General features: G+C 36.5%; 1 protein-coding gene and 2 long non-coding RNA genes across 3 annotated transcripts; 2 read left to right on the top strand and 1 right to left on the bottom strand.

Annotated features, from left to right (window-relative positions):
* Positions 1-106: 106 nt before the first annotated feature.
* Positions 107-2,614, bottom strand: LOC110864678. The gene is made up of 2 exons (XM_022113787.2): positions 2,304-2,614; positions 107-512 (listed from the first exon to the last, which is right to left on the bottom strand). Exons 1-2 carry the CDS (start codon positions 2,517-2,519, stop codon positions 447-449), a joined length of 282 nt encoding a protein of 93 aa, XP_021969479.1. The 5' UTR covers positions 2,520-2,614; the 3' UTR covers positions 107-446.
* Positions 2,615-9,630: 7,016 nt separating this feature from the next.
* Positions 9,631-11,558, top strand: LOC110864676. The gene is made up of 3 exons (XR_002550005.2): positions 9,631-10,144; positions 10,946-11,025; positions 11,407-11,558. It is a non-coding gene; the product is annotated as an uncharacterized LOC110864676 (long non-coding RNA).
* A 2,420-nt stretch (positions 11,559-13,978) lies between these two features.
* Positions 13,979-15,993, top strand: LOC110864675. Its single transcript, XR_002550004.2, has 3 exons — positions 13,979-14,579; positions 15,381-15,460; positions 15,842-15,993. It is a non-coding gene; the product is annotated as an uncharacterized LOC110864675 (long non-coding RNA).
* Positions 15,994-18,563: the final 2,570 nt, after the last annotated feature.

The raw sequence follows: 18,563 nt of genomic DNA, 5'->3' as shown, positions 1-18,563 counted from the left end.
ACAAATGAGTCGTAATGTAACGTTTGGTTCATAGAATCCCTTGGAATTGGAAATTGGAATGTTTTAAATTACAAAAAATCTTCATATCTTCCTTTCTGCATTTCAATTTCCATAATTCCAAAACTCGACTTTCATTCACGCTAAGGAGCAACAACGAAAAAGTTCTCTATTTTTATTTAACATCTATTAAGATAACCAACAACAGCTTGGGTAATTGAGATCAAATTGTTCTCTCTCTAGAAATACTTTGAAAAAAAATCAGATTAATAAATACCCTCTCTGTCCCGAAAACAAAGCAGCCGTGTCCAATGTGCAATCCAGAAGTTGTTGGTTCTTCAAGAAAATAGGTTAGACCAACGAGAGGATTATTATCTGTTGTGTACCTGAATTTAACTAAAATGTTGCAACTTTCATATTGATCAAAATCATTCAAGCGATAACTTGATTCATCCCCTCCCCTTGACTCCGAGCCCGGACCTTATACTCTCACCAGCTTCAATGGCATCCTTTACCTACGTCAACAAAACTGATAAGTTTATTTGATCTTGATAGACAAGATTCAAAAGAAAACCTTAGTGTAATGTAAGCAATATTGTGTTTTTGTCATTGACCATTTGAGCCAGAGGTGGCAAAATGGTCAAAAAAAGACGGGCTGAGTAACGGGTCAAAATAGATATTTTAATAATACAAGTTACGTGGGCCGCAGCTTACCTGCAAACACACTTTTTTGTACAAGTTGTTAAATAACTAAAGGGTTACATATACAGATCAACTAATAAACAACCTAGTGCGCATCAACATACGCAACATGAATTGGGTCGAACTCAAACTACAAATGGAAGACCTAACAAAATGAAATATATGCACTATTTGTGCATCATCCAGAACTAAGGGTGATAAAAGTTATGCCAAGTTGGGGGTCACAAGAGCTGTAATAAACATGCAGAGGTGCTGGTCAAGGTCAGGTCAACTACACTGACCAAATGCAAGAAAATTGACAACAGAGCACACGTTTTAAGTATTTGATATCAAACAGACGCATTTCCCTTTTATAATGATATACTAGAATAATTTAATAGACCCAAACATATATTATCAACTTTTGTAATGACGACTAAGGCCAAATATGTATATTTTTCATGTGGTAAAGGGAGACAAGGGAAATTATATGAACACTGTTATCAAATGTAATAGTGTGTGCACAAAGAAATTCTTGTAAAGTTTACTATTCACACTTGTGTAGACCACAGTCCACAAAGCACTAAAATAAAGAAGAGGTGTTCGGATCAGCTGCAAAAGTGTATCTTGCTACTTGTGTTAGGAAAACTAATCCTTTTACCACCAAAATAACCAAAGCAAACAGCTACTGCAAGTCTGCAACTATGCAATTATGATTCCAATTCTTTAAGGCCCAACCTTCAAGGGGGATAGCGCAATGGTACGCACCCACAGAGATCCAGATGTAGTTAATATCCCGATATATCAGGGATATATCGGTTATCGGTCCTCTGCCGAGATATGAGTGCAAAATATCGGTACCGATAATATCGGCGATATTGGCCGATATTTGACTGATATATCACCGACTTTCCCGATATCAATACCTTTCTTCTTAGTTCTACCATTCGTCTTTCTTCTTGTTAATGCTATTAGTGTTTTATGTCTTAATTGTTAGTTGTTAGTGTTAAATGTTTACGTCTTAGTTAGTTCCTACTTGCTACAAATGTTAGTGTTTTGCAAGTTGCAAAAGGTTAATTCGTTAATGGTAGGAGAGTATACTGAATTGTTAGTGTTAAATTGCTACATACACAAATTTAGCATGATATTAAAATTACCGATATCCCACCGCAATAACCGATACCTCAAATATCAGTCCTTGACCGATATCTGATATTTTACCGCATTAACTACAATCCAGGTCCAAATCCAGCTTGCATTGGTAATCTGCCTTTAACCCTCTTGAAGGCATCTATCCCAAGCTGCGTTTTACCTTATCCCGTTGATTCGCACGGTATTGGTGGGGTCCGGTGAGTTTTTATCGGTTACAAGTTCTCACTATCTAAAGGAAAATTCTTGATGTCCCAATGATCACTTTAAATTTTTAACAGTTCACATCCAAACACCCTCTAAATTGCACAAAAAAAAGGATGATGGTAACAACAAATCTGACACCGAACTATAATGATAATTCGTTAAAACAATTACATTATTATCTGACTGCAAAAATTCATACAAATTGGGCGAATGGTGACCTAAATTCTTTAAATTTTAAAATAATCGTATAATAAAGGAAGGAGTGATACCGAGTGGATGCCGGAGGCACGTAGGGTTCCGACAGTTGCAGTGGCGGTGGCGCCGACGAACAGAGAAGCTACACCAAAAGCTTTGAGAGGCATGAGGCGTGAGTCGCCGGAGTAGCCTTTGCGGAATGAATATATGCCCCACACCAATTGGACACCACTAGCGGCGGCCCACCACCAGTAGCCACCACCACCACCGTTGTTAGCCACTTTCTCCATATGCCTGTGGCGGATCGTAGCAAGTAAATTAACGGAGTGCAACTGTGCAAGCCGACGACCTTATGCCATCAAATATTTTGTTTTCGAACAAAAGTTACGTCAAAATGGTAGACTCACTACGAAGATGAAAATAAAGACGAGAATGTATTATATTTGATTTGACTTACGACTGAGAAAATTAATGTTGAAACGTAAATCAACTTTGATTTATATTGAAACGTAGTTAAAAACAAACATGTAAAAAATAATGTTTTTTTTTTACGTTAAAGAATGGTATCTTGCGTTGCCACAGAGTCGAAACGTAAAGTAACTCGAATTCATACCGCCTAGTCGATGCAGTTGTCGTGGCTAATCAAAAGTATTTATGTTAACTTAAATGCCTACGAAGTAAAGGCAAGTAAGGTCGTATCCGTAGGGAATTTGTGGTCAGTGTTTAGCTTTTAATTAATTAACTATTGTTAACCTAATTAGGGTTTTGTTTGTTTGTTTTAAAGAAAACATAATTTGTCACGAAAAGTGTTATTAGAATGAGAATAAGTAACTTCCACCCGGAATCCCGAATACCCGTTTTAACACAAAAACCCGTTTACCAATTCAAAACACCACATAGACATGGTCTTGGATTTAATGACTTTGATTAGTTATTAAGAACTGTTTTTAAATAAACAATAACAACCAACAACCCGTTTGACTATACCAATCACTCACCAATTTACCAACCCGCTAATGATGCAAAGAAATCACTAATACACTTGATAAATGACAAACAATTCAAGTATAATAAACGTTTCACAAAATTAACACAAGTAGTTTAAATTACCAGTTAATATGCAATCATCATAAACAAAGCAATTCGTTCATTCGGGGGAAGTCACCGAACGTTTAGCCGCGCATGCTAGTCATCACATCTTCAACAATCAATTCGGTATGATCAAATATGAAGAAGAGAGATGAAAGGTGGAAGAATACTGATAAGATCGCCTAAACATAACTCTGGAATCGTCTAAAACGGCAAAACAGCAAAAGATAGGGTTTCCATTCGATTTGGGATGTTTAAATACAACTTTCACCACCTTACATCGTCGTGCCATACAACTAGGCATTTCCTCTCCGTCACGTGGCACGAGGAAACATGAAATTTGACTTGTTGACTTTCGATGGCCGCACCACGCGACCAGCTTTTCTTTCCCTGTTGTGTGGCGCGACAAGGTGTGGTTTCTAGCATAGTGTCTTTCTTCTACTTCAGGTATCGTTGAGCCCATTTTTTCGACTTGGATGTTCTTTTCATCCCATTTAGACTCCGTTAAACCTGAAAAACCAAGCACTTGATAAGCGCAACGTACCAATATGATTGAACGCATTTAAACACTAAGACCGACGCAAAACTATACAAAATACATTGTGTTTTTGCAAACACATCACTCGTGAAAACGTTTTATATTCGACCCGACTCGTTTCCGAGCAAAACGTAGACCAACAAAATACATAAAAATAAGCACGAAAACGTTTTATCTGACTCACGTACATAAAAATAAGCATGGAAAACTTGAGAGAGTCAAAATGACATTTTACAAAGTTTATAGAAAGTTGAAGTGTTGAATACACAGATAGAAAAAAGAAAAAAAAAACATGGGTTGGATAACATTGTTGTAAATTTGGCAAAGAAAAATAAAAATAGAGGTTGTGTCTTAGGTACTATTTTTAAGACGCCGTCTTTTGTTATATATATAATTAAAAAAATCTATAATTGTAAGATTAATTTTTTTATTTTGTCTCATCCTGTAACAACCCGACTTTCCGGGTAAAGTCAAAGTCAAGGTCAAGTCATGTTGTTACTCAGATCTGAGATTTCGTGCTTAATTGATTTGTACTCTCGAGATTCGATAAATAGTTTAACCCGTTGCGGTAATCGATATATTGGTTGACGATATTTTAAACTATGATTTACAACGCATTCACAACGTTTATTCAAACGCAGTTATCGCATTTAACGCTATTACAACGCATACTATTTAAACGCATTTTATCGCATATTACATCGCATGTTTATACTAAACGCTATAGCATCGCAACTCGAAACGCAGATTTACTTTTATGCATCTTATGTGTTATGTGTGTTAACTGTGTGATTACTTGTTTAATGTCATGTGGTTATCTCATCGCAACGCTTACTCGCAACTCGCTTAAACGCAACGCAACGCAACGCTTAACACACGAAACGAAAGTTGGAAAACCAACTCGCACCAGCCGTCTGATCGAATGATCATCCGACCGGATGACCATCCGATTGGATGGTCATCCGATCGACTGGCCATCCGACCCACTACTCCACCGCCTTATCTCCTCTCACACTATAAATACCAACTTGTCACATCAACTATTCACTGATGTGACAGCTCTATCCGGCCCAACTCACTCTCAGTCATTCTCAAGCACATTTCACTCCATTCAAGGCTAATTTCGTAAGTTTTCTTCCTAAATCTTGTACTTCCATCATCATTACACACTTTCTCATCATCTTCTCCACTGAAATCACTGATTTCCACCATGAAAGCGCCTGGTTTGCACTGCTTTAAGGTGACGTCATCTCGGTTTCTTATGAACACTAAAGTGTGACATCATCTCAACAAGATTGGTCCAGATCTAAAGGATTTCCATACTATTTTACATAAATCTCACCAAGATCTACACATTTTCAACTGTTTTCATACTATTCTTCAACTTTTCTCCACTTTTTACTCAAAATCGATGGAATTTAGACTCATTCAGGCTCTCTACTCATACACTAGTTGAGAACCGGTCTAAGAACGGATTTCCACCGAAGAGACGACCGGTTCACGGGTTGAACATGAAACTCCATCAGGTACAGTTGAGTCTGATCGAATGGGGTGATTCCCATCCGATCGACTGAGCTGGACTTGGTGTGGATTCCCGTTGTTTGACACGTCGTCACGCCGTCTCCGTTAAATCCCAAACCTTTTTAACTTAGAAAACTTTTCAAAAGTTTCAAAACATCAGATCGCCGATCGAATAGCCATCCGATCGGATGACCATCCGATCGAATGACTATTTGACCAGGTGACTTATCTCTTATAATTTTCAACACTTAAATATTTGATCAAAAACTTCAAACTATCAACGCCTCGATCGAATAGCCATCCGATCGAATGGCCATCCGGACAGAATGGCCATCCGACCGGATGACTTGACATGTAGAGGTACTTCACCTTTTTCAAAATGCTACAACGAAAACTTCAAAGTTTTGAAACAATTCACAACACTCACATCTCATTCGAATGGTCATCCGTTCGAATGGTCATCTGTCCGAATGACCATCTGTCCATATAACCGTCCGATCAAATGGATCCTCGTCCGTTCGACTCACCATTCGATACTTATCTCCTCGACACCCTGTTTTCACGCTGTTCAACGCTTACGCTATCGTTCTATGCTCAGGCTAGCTCTCACGCGCTCCCTTCAATCCAAGAATGTGTTTATTTACTAAACACATACTGTGAGTATACTCGAACCTTTTTTCTCTTAACGCACTTTTGGGTGTTACATACGTTATCTATATCAAATCACATCAACACAACACAAACACTTTTAACGCTAACCGCTCTCGCATGTTATACGTGACTTGATGAATGCTTGTATGTTATGTTTACACAGTGATTGTTTCCTGACACCTTAGCAACAATAGTACTATAGTTTGGACTCAGCACCTGTCGTGGACAGGGGTTGTTAAGGGTTTTACTTCACATGGTCACAGTGGTGATAATGTGTTGCGCATTCTATACTCGCAGTCATGTCGGTTGCATATGTCATTGTTGATAGCATACTTGCTTCACATTTCTACGTGTTACATGCTGGTTATGCGAACGCTTTCGCTACTATATATTACTCAAACTTGTGTACTCACCTTTACATTTTATGTATTGACTTTATTTTAACGTATGTGACAGGTTGATAGGATGCTATGTTCGCTATGATGAATCAAGTTAGGAGGTCTAGAAACAAACTAAATAAATCTGAGTTGTCGGAACAGTTTATTTGCCTTTGAGAATAATATCTGTAATAATTGTTTTTACTTTATATGTTGATGGTATGGGACGTTAACGATTAATATATTGTCACTAAAAGTTGTTATGGATTCTCTTGGACAATCTGTTTCGCTCAGTGCCACGCCCGGTGTTTCCACCATCGGTTGGGGTGTGACACATCAAACTTTTAATCAAGGAAAACCTAGAGTACCAGAAAATAGTATAGGGACGAGGTCAATATCGATTTTAGTAATGTATCGAAAGGACCGGTATAAACTAGAAATTGTACTGATTATGGTGGTACAGTACCAATTTCGTAACAACTGTGCAAAAATATCATAACAAAACCCCCAAAAATAAATACCTATATCGGTATTGATTTTGTTCCATCGATATCGGTACACTATAGGTATATTAGTGATATTCAATAAAAAATAAACATCCTTGAAAATAGCATATGAAAATGTTAAACCATATAGTATGTATTACGTTCCTGTCATATCACAAACAAGACCACGACATTGACACATACCAAAAACAACAATAATACATGATAAATATGGAAGATAAAAATGAATCTAAACCATCCAATATCATTGACAATTATAGAAAGCAATTAGAGGTATAGGGGGCTGCTAGAATGAGAACCACCCCGAGTTGTAAGAACCGCGAGAACTACACCCCACGGAGCGCCGTTCGCCATGATTTTTTTTTACAAGTAGATGTGTGTATTATAAACACAGCCGTAAAAAATCATGGCGAACGGCGCTCCGTGTGGTGTAGTTTTTTACACCACAAGTTTGGTGTTTTTTAATTTTTTTTCTTTTTTCTTTTTTTTTCACCAAACTTGTGGTGTAAAAAACTACACCCCACGGAGCGCCGTTCGCCATGATTTTTTACGGCTGTGTTTATAATATACACATCTACTTGTAAAAAAAAAATCATGGCGAACGGCGCTCCGTGGGGTGTAGTTCTCGCGGTTCTTACAACTCGGGGTGGTTCTCATTCTAGCGGCTCCCTAGGGGTATATATGTGTAGTCTTATGATTTTATCTATTTCGTGGATAAAACAAATGCTAAATTGAAATCAACATTTTCTTCTATTTTCCCCTTTGATCCATGAAGATGTCAGCCTCCTTTACAACCATGTTGGCACTGACGATTATGAATAAAATTTACGGGTTTAATTTGTTTTTGAAATCGACGATCATGATGATTTAGGTTTTCGTATTTTTATCTAGTTTTTTTTTTATTTTTTTTTATACAATGGTGGTGGGTAGGGCAACAAACGAACCGAACGAATATGAACACCTTGTTCGTGTTTGTTTGTTAAGAAATATATGTGTTCACGAACATTATCGAACAAGATTTTATGTTCGTGTCCGTTTGTTAAGGAAATGAACCTGTTCGTGTTCGTTTGTGTTTGTTTGTTAATTTTAGGCAACTAACAAAAACAAACGTTTACGAACACAAATGAGCACAAACTAATGTTCATGAACACAAATGCAAACAAACGAACACAAACAATCGTTCATGAGCAGAATATGTAACACACTGACACTTATTAGATATTTAATTTAATGGAATTTTGAAGTATTTAAATACATATAAAAACGAAAAACACTAATGAACTATCGAACACGTTACCGAACGTTCACGAACATAAATGAACGAACATGACCTCTGTTCATGTTTGTTCATTTAACTAAACGAATGAAATTTCTTGTTCGTGTTCATTTGTTTAATAAACGAAAGAACACAAACGAACTTCCCGCCGAACAGTTCACGAACTGTTCGCTGAACGTTTGGTTCGTTTACAGCCCTAGTGATGGGTATTGTGAATTTGTCATTTTGATGACTTTACAGATGTAGACGAACTGTTATAGTAAGTTCGGACACACCATTGAAGTTGTATGACTCATTATTTTACAACACGACATCAGTGTTGCATCAATATACATGTTCGCGCTTTTGTACAGAAGTGTGTCACATTAGAAGAACTGGGGGCATTAAGAGATTAAAAAAAAGATCGGGTAATGCTTTTGGACACAATGACCATAACTATGTGTGTGAAAATAATTTTACAACACAGCATTAGTGTTGCATCGTTATAAATGTTCGAACGCACATTTGTGTAGAAATGTGTCACACTAGAAGAACTAGAAACATTAAAGGTTCAAAAAAGAAGATTGGGTGAGAAATATAGTCATATATCAATAACATTTACAACACTACCACATTAGCCAATACAAAAGAGAGTATTTGGAAATAGCCGGGATTCTACAAAATAAATATACACAATGCCTAACTTAAAATAACACACATAGAGTGTATATATCTGTCACTAGGGTTGTTCACGAGTTGAGTCGAACCGAGCGAATCTTTGTTCGTGTTTGGCTCGTTTACAAACCGAACCGAGTGAAGCGACTCATTTAAAATCGAGCCTCAAATCAAGCGAGCATTTTTCGAGTAAAAAATATTCCGAGCGAGCATCGAGCGAAGTTTGAGCAATTTGGACAACGATGTTGTCTGATTTAAATTTGCTGAGAGAGATAGTGACATTGTTTGGTCTCAAGTTTTTATGTCTTTAAAAACATTCACATTTCATGGTACAATATTTTTCTTATGAATAACAATGTTGTGGCCGACAAGGCGAGGATCATATTGCACGAACAATTACGTTGAGAGCAGGACACGATCGACTTAGGGTAACGACATGAAACATTGAGGCTGTAACGCCTCGTATTTCCGTATTACTATGCTATTAGAAAAAAAAAGAACTCGTGTTCCTTTACTATATTTAGAATCACAGTAAAAAAAACGGATTAAGAAACGATAAACTAGACCTTACGCGATTTAATGCGACCGACGGGCATACATGTTTAATAACGACTTACGGCGCAAATTTGTAAGTGCATTCGACCCTAAAGCGATATTCTACCAAAAATTTGGATGATCGGGCTTTGAAAACTTATTGGGCCGCTCAAAACACGCTAACGGGCCTTGGGCCCAAGCCCACTTAACAACCTACTAATAAATACCCACTTATAATAAGATTAGAACCCTAATATCTACAGCCGCATAAGTAATTTCCCCTCCTGCCCTTTTGTTTTCTTTGCTAAACAATGAGCACACACATACATGAAGCCCCTCTGTCATCTCATCAAGTTCCTCACCCAAATCACAACACTGAACCTACATAATCACTCTCATCTTTCTCTCGATTACACTTACAAACAAAATCACATACCTCTCGATCCCCATTTCTTCCCCTCTCTATGAAGGCCGGCCGACCACCGCAGGTGGCGGCGGCGTTTGGCGACTGCAACAGTGGCGGCAAACGAGCGGCGGTGGTGGTGTGGCTCGGTGGGTTTCACGGCGGCGACGAGACTAGAGTCCGCCGCGACGGCAGACGAGCGGCGGTGGTGGTGCTTGGTCCGACGAGTTCACGCTCGGGTCAGGTTACGGGTCTCGGGTCAGTCGTGATTCGGGAGATTTGGAGTACACCGGGAGACCGCAACCATCGGAGATGAATTCGTCGCCGGAGTCGAGTCGGAAGTTCAGTGACTTCTGTTCGTTTTGGGTACATTCCTTTTTGTTTACTTATCTTTTATTCCTTGTCATTTTCATTCGTTTGTACACATGAGCCACACGAACATAACTAATGGTGAAACTAAGTTCTGTTAAATGTTTTAAAACGAAGAAGACGATGCCGGTTTTGCATATTATAAACTCACTTGTCAGATTATAACGTCACTGAACAACAATCTAAGGTCAAAATAATAGTGGTGTATTAGAAATAATTATGGAATGCAACAACAGGATTGATCTCGATCCCTTACTTTGTTTCTTTTCGCTGCATATTTCTTTTTATATAAACAGTAAAGGAAGAGAACCAAATTTTTGTTCAAGTGTAATTAAGGGTCGAGTCATGGAGTATAATCGGTTAAGGAGAAGTTGAATTGGTAAAATGTCTCTAATAATTGACAATAATAGAAATTTATTATGGGGATGAAGTGGAATCATATGACAATTACAAAGGTTTTGAAACGAGAAGAAAATTTCCATGTGAATTAATTAAGGGTTTTCAATATACACCATACATTAAATGAAATCTACACTATATATCCCTACACTTTGCAATCTCAACAGTTTACATTTTTATAAATATTATTTTATTTATTTCTTTTACCTTTTACAATAAAAACCTTGAACTTTTAATTAAAACACAAAATGTTTACTAAAATACTTTTATGACAATAAAAAAAAACTAATAATGTGACCAATTTTAATACCCAAATAATTTACTTATAAACTATATATAGGGAATTATTATAACCAATAAATAATAACGAGTTCGTTATGTGTTATTTTAAATACCTAGGTTAATCATTTTGTTCGTTCCTTGGAATTTCTCAATCTTTACTCGTGCGTTAATTCAAGAAATTCTCATACGCAACCAAGGTGAGCATACTCGACCCCTTTTTACGCTTTATGCACTTTTTGGGCGTAACATGTATTAATTAACAAATCCACTTGCACACTCAAACCTACGCAACTATGCATTCCAACAAACACGTTATTCGTTATACTTAGGATGTTTATACATGATAGCTTCAACTTGTTTTTCCGTGCTATTCATCGTGTATAGATTGTTTATGCATGTCAGTTTTAATTTGTGTATTCATGCTATTCATTATGTTTAGATTGTCTATGTATGCTAGTTAGGACGTGAATACAAGTTGCCATGTTAGATTGAAACAAACTTTTGTACTTATACTTTATTCAAACTTGTATGCTCGCCAGTGCTTTCGTACTGATCCATGCTTTTAATACATGTTGCAGGATTGTGACAGATGAATCCAGTAGGATTGCCTAGAAACGCATTTAAACTTTATTGCTCATTGTATTGTAATTTACTTTCAATCCTGTTGTATTCTGGTTCCAATACTTGTAAGAATTCATTATTAATGAAATGAAATATAATTATTTGAATACTTATTGTGCATCATTTATTTTAAATTGTTATATTCTAGATCAAACCATGTAAAATGTAAACATCAAATACTTGACACAAATAACGTTATGAAGACTCTTGCAATCTAGTTTTCGTCTCATCCCGATGTTTCCGCCATCGGTTGAGGTGTGACAGATTGGTATCAGAGCCATAACTATAGGGAATTAGGAAAATTGCTATGCTTTTGACCTAGTCTATAGTTTAGGTACCTATACTTGACCATTCTTGTTTCATGCTTTTAAGACACTCAAATTCTTCCTAGTTTGCTTCTTTCTATTTTTTTCGTCATAATTAAACGATTCGTTCATCCTAAGGCATTATACGCAAATTACACGCAAAGGACTTGAAGATACTCATATTCCACAATCGAAACGACTCACTAGAATAGGGGTGATTCCCGCCTTTGGTGACGAATTTCAATCCACCTTACATGTTATTTTGCACGAAACTTCACCATCAAGTCAGGAGTGATATCCGCATCTTGATGGGAAGTTCCATTTTATACTCTAGTGGTTCCTTATTGACGAGTCGAGATTTTATCTTGTTTCGTTCAATAAACCACGTTTTGGGGACGAAATTGTCAAGCTAGGATTGATATCCTCACCTTGGTGACTGGTTCCGCTCTACGATTTTCAATCTCGCCAAAGTTTCGTATTTTCGATCAAATTAGGGACATGTACTAACTGCAAGGGTAAAATACCGTTAATCGCCTGTCGACGAGAGTATTTTACCTATTAGGCCAAAGCATGTCTCCGTAATTCGAAAGGACTTACGGGTCATTTTGGAATAGTCGAAGTTTCTAAACCCGAAACGTTCCAATATTTTATCAAACCCATCTTTTATGCTATCTCGGTATTTATGTGATTTAATACTTGTTATCTCGTTCATTTCAAAACCAAGGTTATACTAGAATCGATTTATCATCCAACCATTCAATACATACATACTAATAGTTATACTTGGTTCGAGATTACTGGGTGATTCTTATGTGATAAACTTGTCATTAACTTTGATCAAAGCCACAACTTAACATGTATAGCGCTTGTGTAGCGCTATAGGAGTAGCGCCCGCCCGTATTCTTGAGGTCATGTTAAGACATTTTGCGGTACACGATGGGTTGACAATTAGTCATTAACTTTGATCAAAGCCACAACTTAACATGTATAGCGCTTGTGTAGCGCTATAGGAGTAGCGCCCACCCGTATTCTTGAGGTCATGTTAAGACATTTTGCGGTACACGATGGATTGACCTGTTTATTCGCATGCCAGTAATGCGTTAATCTTGATTAACTAAAGTATGTTGTGTGGATTGTTCAATGATTTTTTTTACATATGCTAATGCTAGTTATACTTGATTCGGGATTTCTGGAACATTCTTATGTGATAAACCTGTCATTAACTTCGCAAGAAGCCACACCTTAACATGTATAGCGGTTGTGTAGCGCTATAGGAGTAGCGCACCACCCATATTCTAGTGGTCATGTTAAGTTAAAAACATTACACCCTTTTCGTTGCGACGATGTGGGGTAGTCAACATTGCGGTACACGATGGTTTGACATGTTTACTCACATGCCAGTAATACGTTAATCTTGGTTAACTAAGTATATCATGTGATTGTTCAAAGATTTCACTCCTACTTTATACTCTCTCATACTTAAACACAATCATGCTTACATACCTAAATCTTTATACGTTAGCACACGTACACATTCATACTCGTAATACGATAACGTACCCTGACCCGTACACTACTAGTACAAACTATGCGGATCATGCACATACCAAAATAATCGCGGATGCATACGTGATTATATTGGTAGACGCATGAAAACCATAGTAGGTCCTACTGTGTATCGTAACACAGAACGTAACATGACATCGATTAGCGAAACAGACGTAATACAGTATAAACATGGTGGATACGCCGCTGGTACTTCCTATATATAAGTGTTCCTACCATATTACCGAACTTTCGTGAAAACGTGCCATGAGAAATTCGGTGTTTCCCCATACCCTATTAAATACAAACTTTGATCAATCACAACCTATTTCTTAGTTATACCCAAAACGCACTTCGAAAATGCCAACCTTCCCAAGGTCTTCCTCTTAAATAAATTTCGGGACGAAATTTTCTAAAGTAGGGGAGACTGTAACGCCTCGTATTTCCGTATTACTATGCTATTAGAAAAAAAAAGAACTCGTGTTCCTTTACTATATTTAGAATCACAGTAAAAAAAACGGATTAAGAAACGATAAACTAGACCTTACGCGATTTAATGCGACCGACGGGCATACATGTTTAATAACGACTTACGGCGCAAATTTGTAAGTGCATTCGACCCTAAAGCGATATTCTACCAAAAATTTGGATGATCGGGCTTTGAAAACTTATTGGGCCGCTCAAAACACGCTAACGGGCCTTGGGCCCAAGCCCACTTAACAACCTACTAATAAATACCCACTTATAATAAGATTAGAACCCTAATATCTACAGCCGCATAAGTAATTTCCCCTCCCGCCCTTTTGTTTTCTTTGCTAAACAATGAGCACACACATACATGAAGCCCCTCTGTCATCTCATCAAGTTCCTCACCCAAATCACAACACTCAACCTACATAATCACTCTCATCTTTCTCTCGATTACACTTACAAACAAAATCACATACCTCTCGATCCCCATTTCTTCCCCTCTCTATGAAGGCCGGCCGACCACCGCAGGTGGCGGCGGCGTTTGGCGACTGCAACAGTGGCGGCAAACGAGCGGCGGTGGTGGTGTGGCTCGGTGGGTTTCACGGCGGCGACGAGACTAGAGTCCGCCGCGACGGCAGACGAGCGGCGGTGGTGGTGCTTGGTCCGACGAGTTCACGCTCGGGTCAGGTTACGGGTCTCGGGTCAGTCGTGATTCGGGAGATTTGGAGTACACCGGGAGACCGCAACCATCGGAGATGAATTCGTCGCCGGAGTCGAGTCGGAAGTTCAGTGACTTCTGTTCGTTTTGGGTACATTCCTTTTTGTTTACTTATCTTTTATTCCTTGTCATTTTCATTCGTTTGTACACATGAGCCACACGAACATAACTAATGGTGAAACTAAGTTCTGTTAAATGTTTTAAAACGAAGAAGACGATGCCGGTTTTGCATATTATAAACTCACTTGTCAGATTATAACGTCACTGAACAACAATCTAAGGTCAAAATAATAGTGGTGTATTAGAAATAATTATGGAATGCAACAACAGGATTGATCTCGATCCCTTACTTTGTTTCTTTTCGCTGCATATTTCATTTTATATAAACAGTAAAGGAAGAGAACCAAATTTTTGTTCAAGTGTAATTAAGGGTCGAGTCATGGAGTATGATCGGTTAAGGAGAAGTTGAATTGGTAAAATGTCTCTAATAATTGACAATAATAGAAATTTATTATGGGGATGAAGTGGAATCATATGACAATTACAAAGGTTTTGAAACGAGAAGAAAATTTCCATGTGAATTAATTAAGGGTTTTCAATATACACCATACATTAAATGAAATCTACACTATATATCCCTACACTTTGCAATCTCAACAGTTTACATTTTTATAAATATTATTTTATTTATTTCTTTTACCTTTTACAATAAAAACCTTGAACTTTTAATTAAAACACAAAATGTTTACTAAAATACTTTTATGACAATAAAAAAAAACTAATAATGTGACCAATTTTAATACCCAAATAATTTACTTATAAACTATATATAGGGAATTATTATAACCAATAAATAATAACGAGTTCGTTATGTGTTATTTTAAATACCTAGGTTAATCATTTTGTTCGTTCCTTGGAATTTCTCAATCTTTACTCGTGCGTTAATTCAAGAAATTCTCATACGCAACCAAGGTGAGCATACTCGACCCCTTTTTACGCTTTATGCACTTTTTGGGCGTAACATGTATTAATTAACAAATCCACTTGCACACTCAAACCTACGCAACTATGCATTCCAACAAACACGTTATTCGTTATACTTAGGATGTTTATACATGATAGCTTCAACTTGTTTTTCCGTGCTATTCATCGTGTATAGATTGTTTATGCATGTCAGTTTTAATTTGTGTATTCATGCTATTCATTATGTTTAGATTGTCTATGTATGCTAGTTAGGACGTGAATACAAGTTGCCATGTTAGATTGAAACAAACTTTTGTACTTATACTTTATTCAAACTTGTATGCTCGCCAGTGCTTTCGTACTGATCCATGCTTTTAATACATGTTGCAGGATTGTGACAGATGAATCCAGTAGGATTGCCTAGAAACGCATTTAAACTTTATTGCTCATTGTATTGTAATTTACTTTCAATCCTGTTGTATTCTGGTTCCAATACTTGTAAGAATTCATTATTAATGAAATGAAATATAATTATTTGAATACTTATTGTGCATCATTTATTTTAAATTGTTATATTCTAGATCAAACCATGTAAAATGTAAACATCAAATACTTGACACAAATAACGTTATGAAGACTCTTGCAATCTAGTTTTCGTCTCATCCCGATGTTTCCGCCATCGGTTGGGGTGTGACAGAGGCGACAAGCAGCCTGTCGTTTATCGGTTTAGGGTATAACTTTTAGATTTGATATTAATTTTTTTATTGGCGTGGTTGGTCTAGTACGTATAAATGTAGTTGTAAATTTATATATAGTGAACCAAAATCTAATATAGTGGTATATATAAAACTATAAATCAATAACATAATACGTCATAAAGATTAAAGCGCATAACAATCAATAACATAACACGTCATAATATGCTTCTCCTGCGCTAGGGGTGTTTAAAAAGCTGAAAAAAGGTTTGGTTGTCGACGAGTCGGCTCAATTCAGCTTGATTTGTAAACGAGTCGAGCCCGAGCTAGGCCTCGCTCGGCTCGTGAGCTTGCGAGCTTCTCGAATTATTTTTTTTTATATAGATTAATTTTATTTTTAAATGCATTAAAATAAAAAAAAATACGTGAGAAGGGGTTGAAGTATTAACAATTTATGTTTAATTAATAAAAAACATATAAAAATATTAGAAAATAAACAAAATTATACATTTAAGTTTAATTTTAGTACGTCTTTCGGTTTTAAAATATGAGAAAAATAAAATAATACCTATAAATGTAATTGTAATTTTTAATATATCGGGTAAAGTTATTATAAAAAGAGTGTGTTTTGTGAGAAGTGTATGAAAAATCTACATATAATCTAATGGTTGAGATTATAATGACAAAATTATAAATATTGTTTACCATTAAAATAATTAATTTTCAAAATTAAGGGTATAAAGGTAAATTTAATATTTTTAAATTTAGAAACCCAAATGCAATGTACATGCAAATTCCCCCCTCCTTTTTTAAATGTCAATAACTTTTTATACATAACGTTTAAAAAAAAATACATCATAATAATGAGTGTTTTTTAATCTTTAATATTAGTACCATATTGTTATATTTATATAGGGAAAAAATTGCGTTTCGATTGGATGTTTTAGTCCATGGTGTTTTGGCTTGTGTTTTAATTGTATAATGATTTAAGGCGTTGTGTTTTACAGTAAAACACCATGAACGTATATAAGACACCATAACATTGCAAATAATGAATTATGATTCAAGTCATAGTGTTAAAAAAATTTCTTAAAAGACCCCACGCTATATATACGTATAGGCCCATACGACGTATATTAAGGGGCAGAAAGATTTGTTTACCTCTGGTTTGGGCTGGGTATAGCCCCTAAACCAGGGGTAATATGTTATTTTTTACCACTTCGAAACAACTTTTCTTGCCACCAACCACCCAAGAATGGAATCGTCAAGCGAAAACACTTGACAACATCCTGTAAGCAGCTTTTCTTGCCACCAGACCTTTCTCCATCAATTAGGAATCTAATGCCGTCACTAAACACATTCCTTAAATTGTAGCCATTTTTTGAGTGTTTATTTTTTGGTGTCTAATCCGCATATATATCACCATTCCTCTTGATTTTCTTGACTATATATCTCGTGAATGTCAACATATACACGTGTGATTTAGTTTACGAAGATTTTTCAATGCCGAGAACCTCGATTAGAGAGTAAAAAAGGCGTAAGGTTGACAATGGTGTAAAACTAAAATGGGATATACCGGGCTAGGATTCGAGTTACAGGAACAAGGGCCAAACAAACCACCCAAGAATGGAATCGTCGAGCGAAAACACTTGACAAACTCTCCGAAGCAGCTTTTCGTGCCACCAGACCTTTCTCCATCAATTAGGAATCTGATGCCGTCACTAAACACAATCCTTAAATTGTAGCCATTTTTTAAGTGTTTACTTTTTGGCTTCTAATCCGCATATATATCACCGTTGCTCTTGATTTTCTTAACTGTATATCACTTAAATGTCAACATATACACATGTGATTTAGTTTACGAACATTTTTAAATGCCGAGAACCTCGATCAGAGAGTAAAAAAGGCGTAAGTTTCACAATGGTGCAAAATTAAAATGGGTTATACCAGGCTAGGATTCGAGTTACAGGAACAAGGGCCAAACCAACCACCCAAGAATGGAATTGATGTGTGTCGGTGTGTATATATTTTTTATTTATATTTAAGCCCCTTTTTACACTTTTAACCAAGTTTTAAATTTATAAAACACGATATTTACTAACACTAAACACACATATGGGCAAGTGCACCCATCGTGGACGTAGTATAGTGTTGGTAAGATACCGAGGTCGTCCAAGGACACAAGAGCTTTTAGTACCGGTTTATCCTCAACGTCTAATCAAATCAAAAAGGTTAGAAAAATGTTTTTAAACTAAGAAAATAAAAACTAACTAAATGCTGAAAAATAAAAATAAAATAAAAACAGATAGACAAGATGAATCACTTGGATCCGACATGTGTATTAGTATAACCTTTGATTATTTTTGCATTTTTGCACTTGTTTAAGAGATTATCTTAGTTATTGTAGTAGGCCCCTC

Source organism: Helianthus annuus, chromosome 6, assembly GCF_002127325.2.
Source record: "Helianthus annuus cultivar XRQ/B chromosome 6, HanXRQr2.0-SUNRISE, whole genome shotgun sequence".
NCBI lineage: Eukaryota > Viridiplantae > Streptophyta > Magnoliopsida > Asterales > Asteraceae > Helianthus > Helianthus annuus.
The sequence above is the reverse complement of the archived record's forward strand: the minus strand, read 5'-3'. Positions and strand labels throughout refer to the sequence as shown.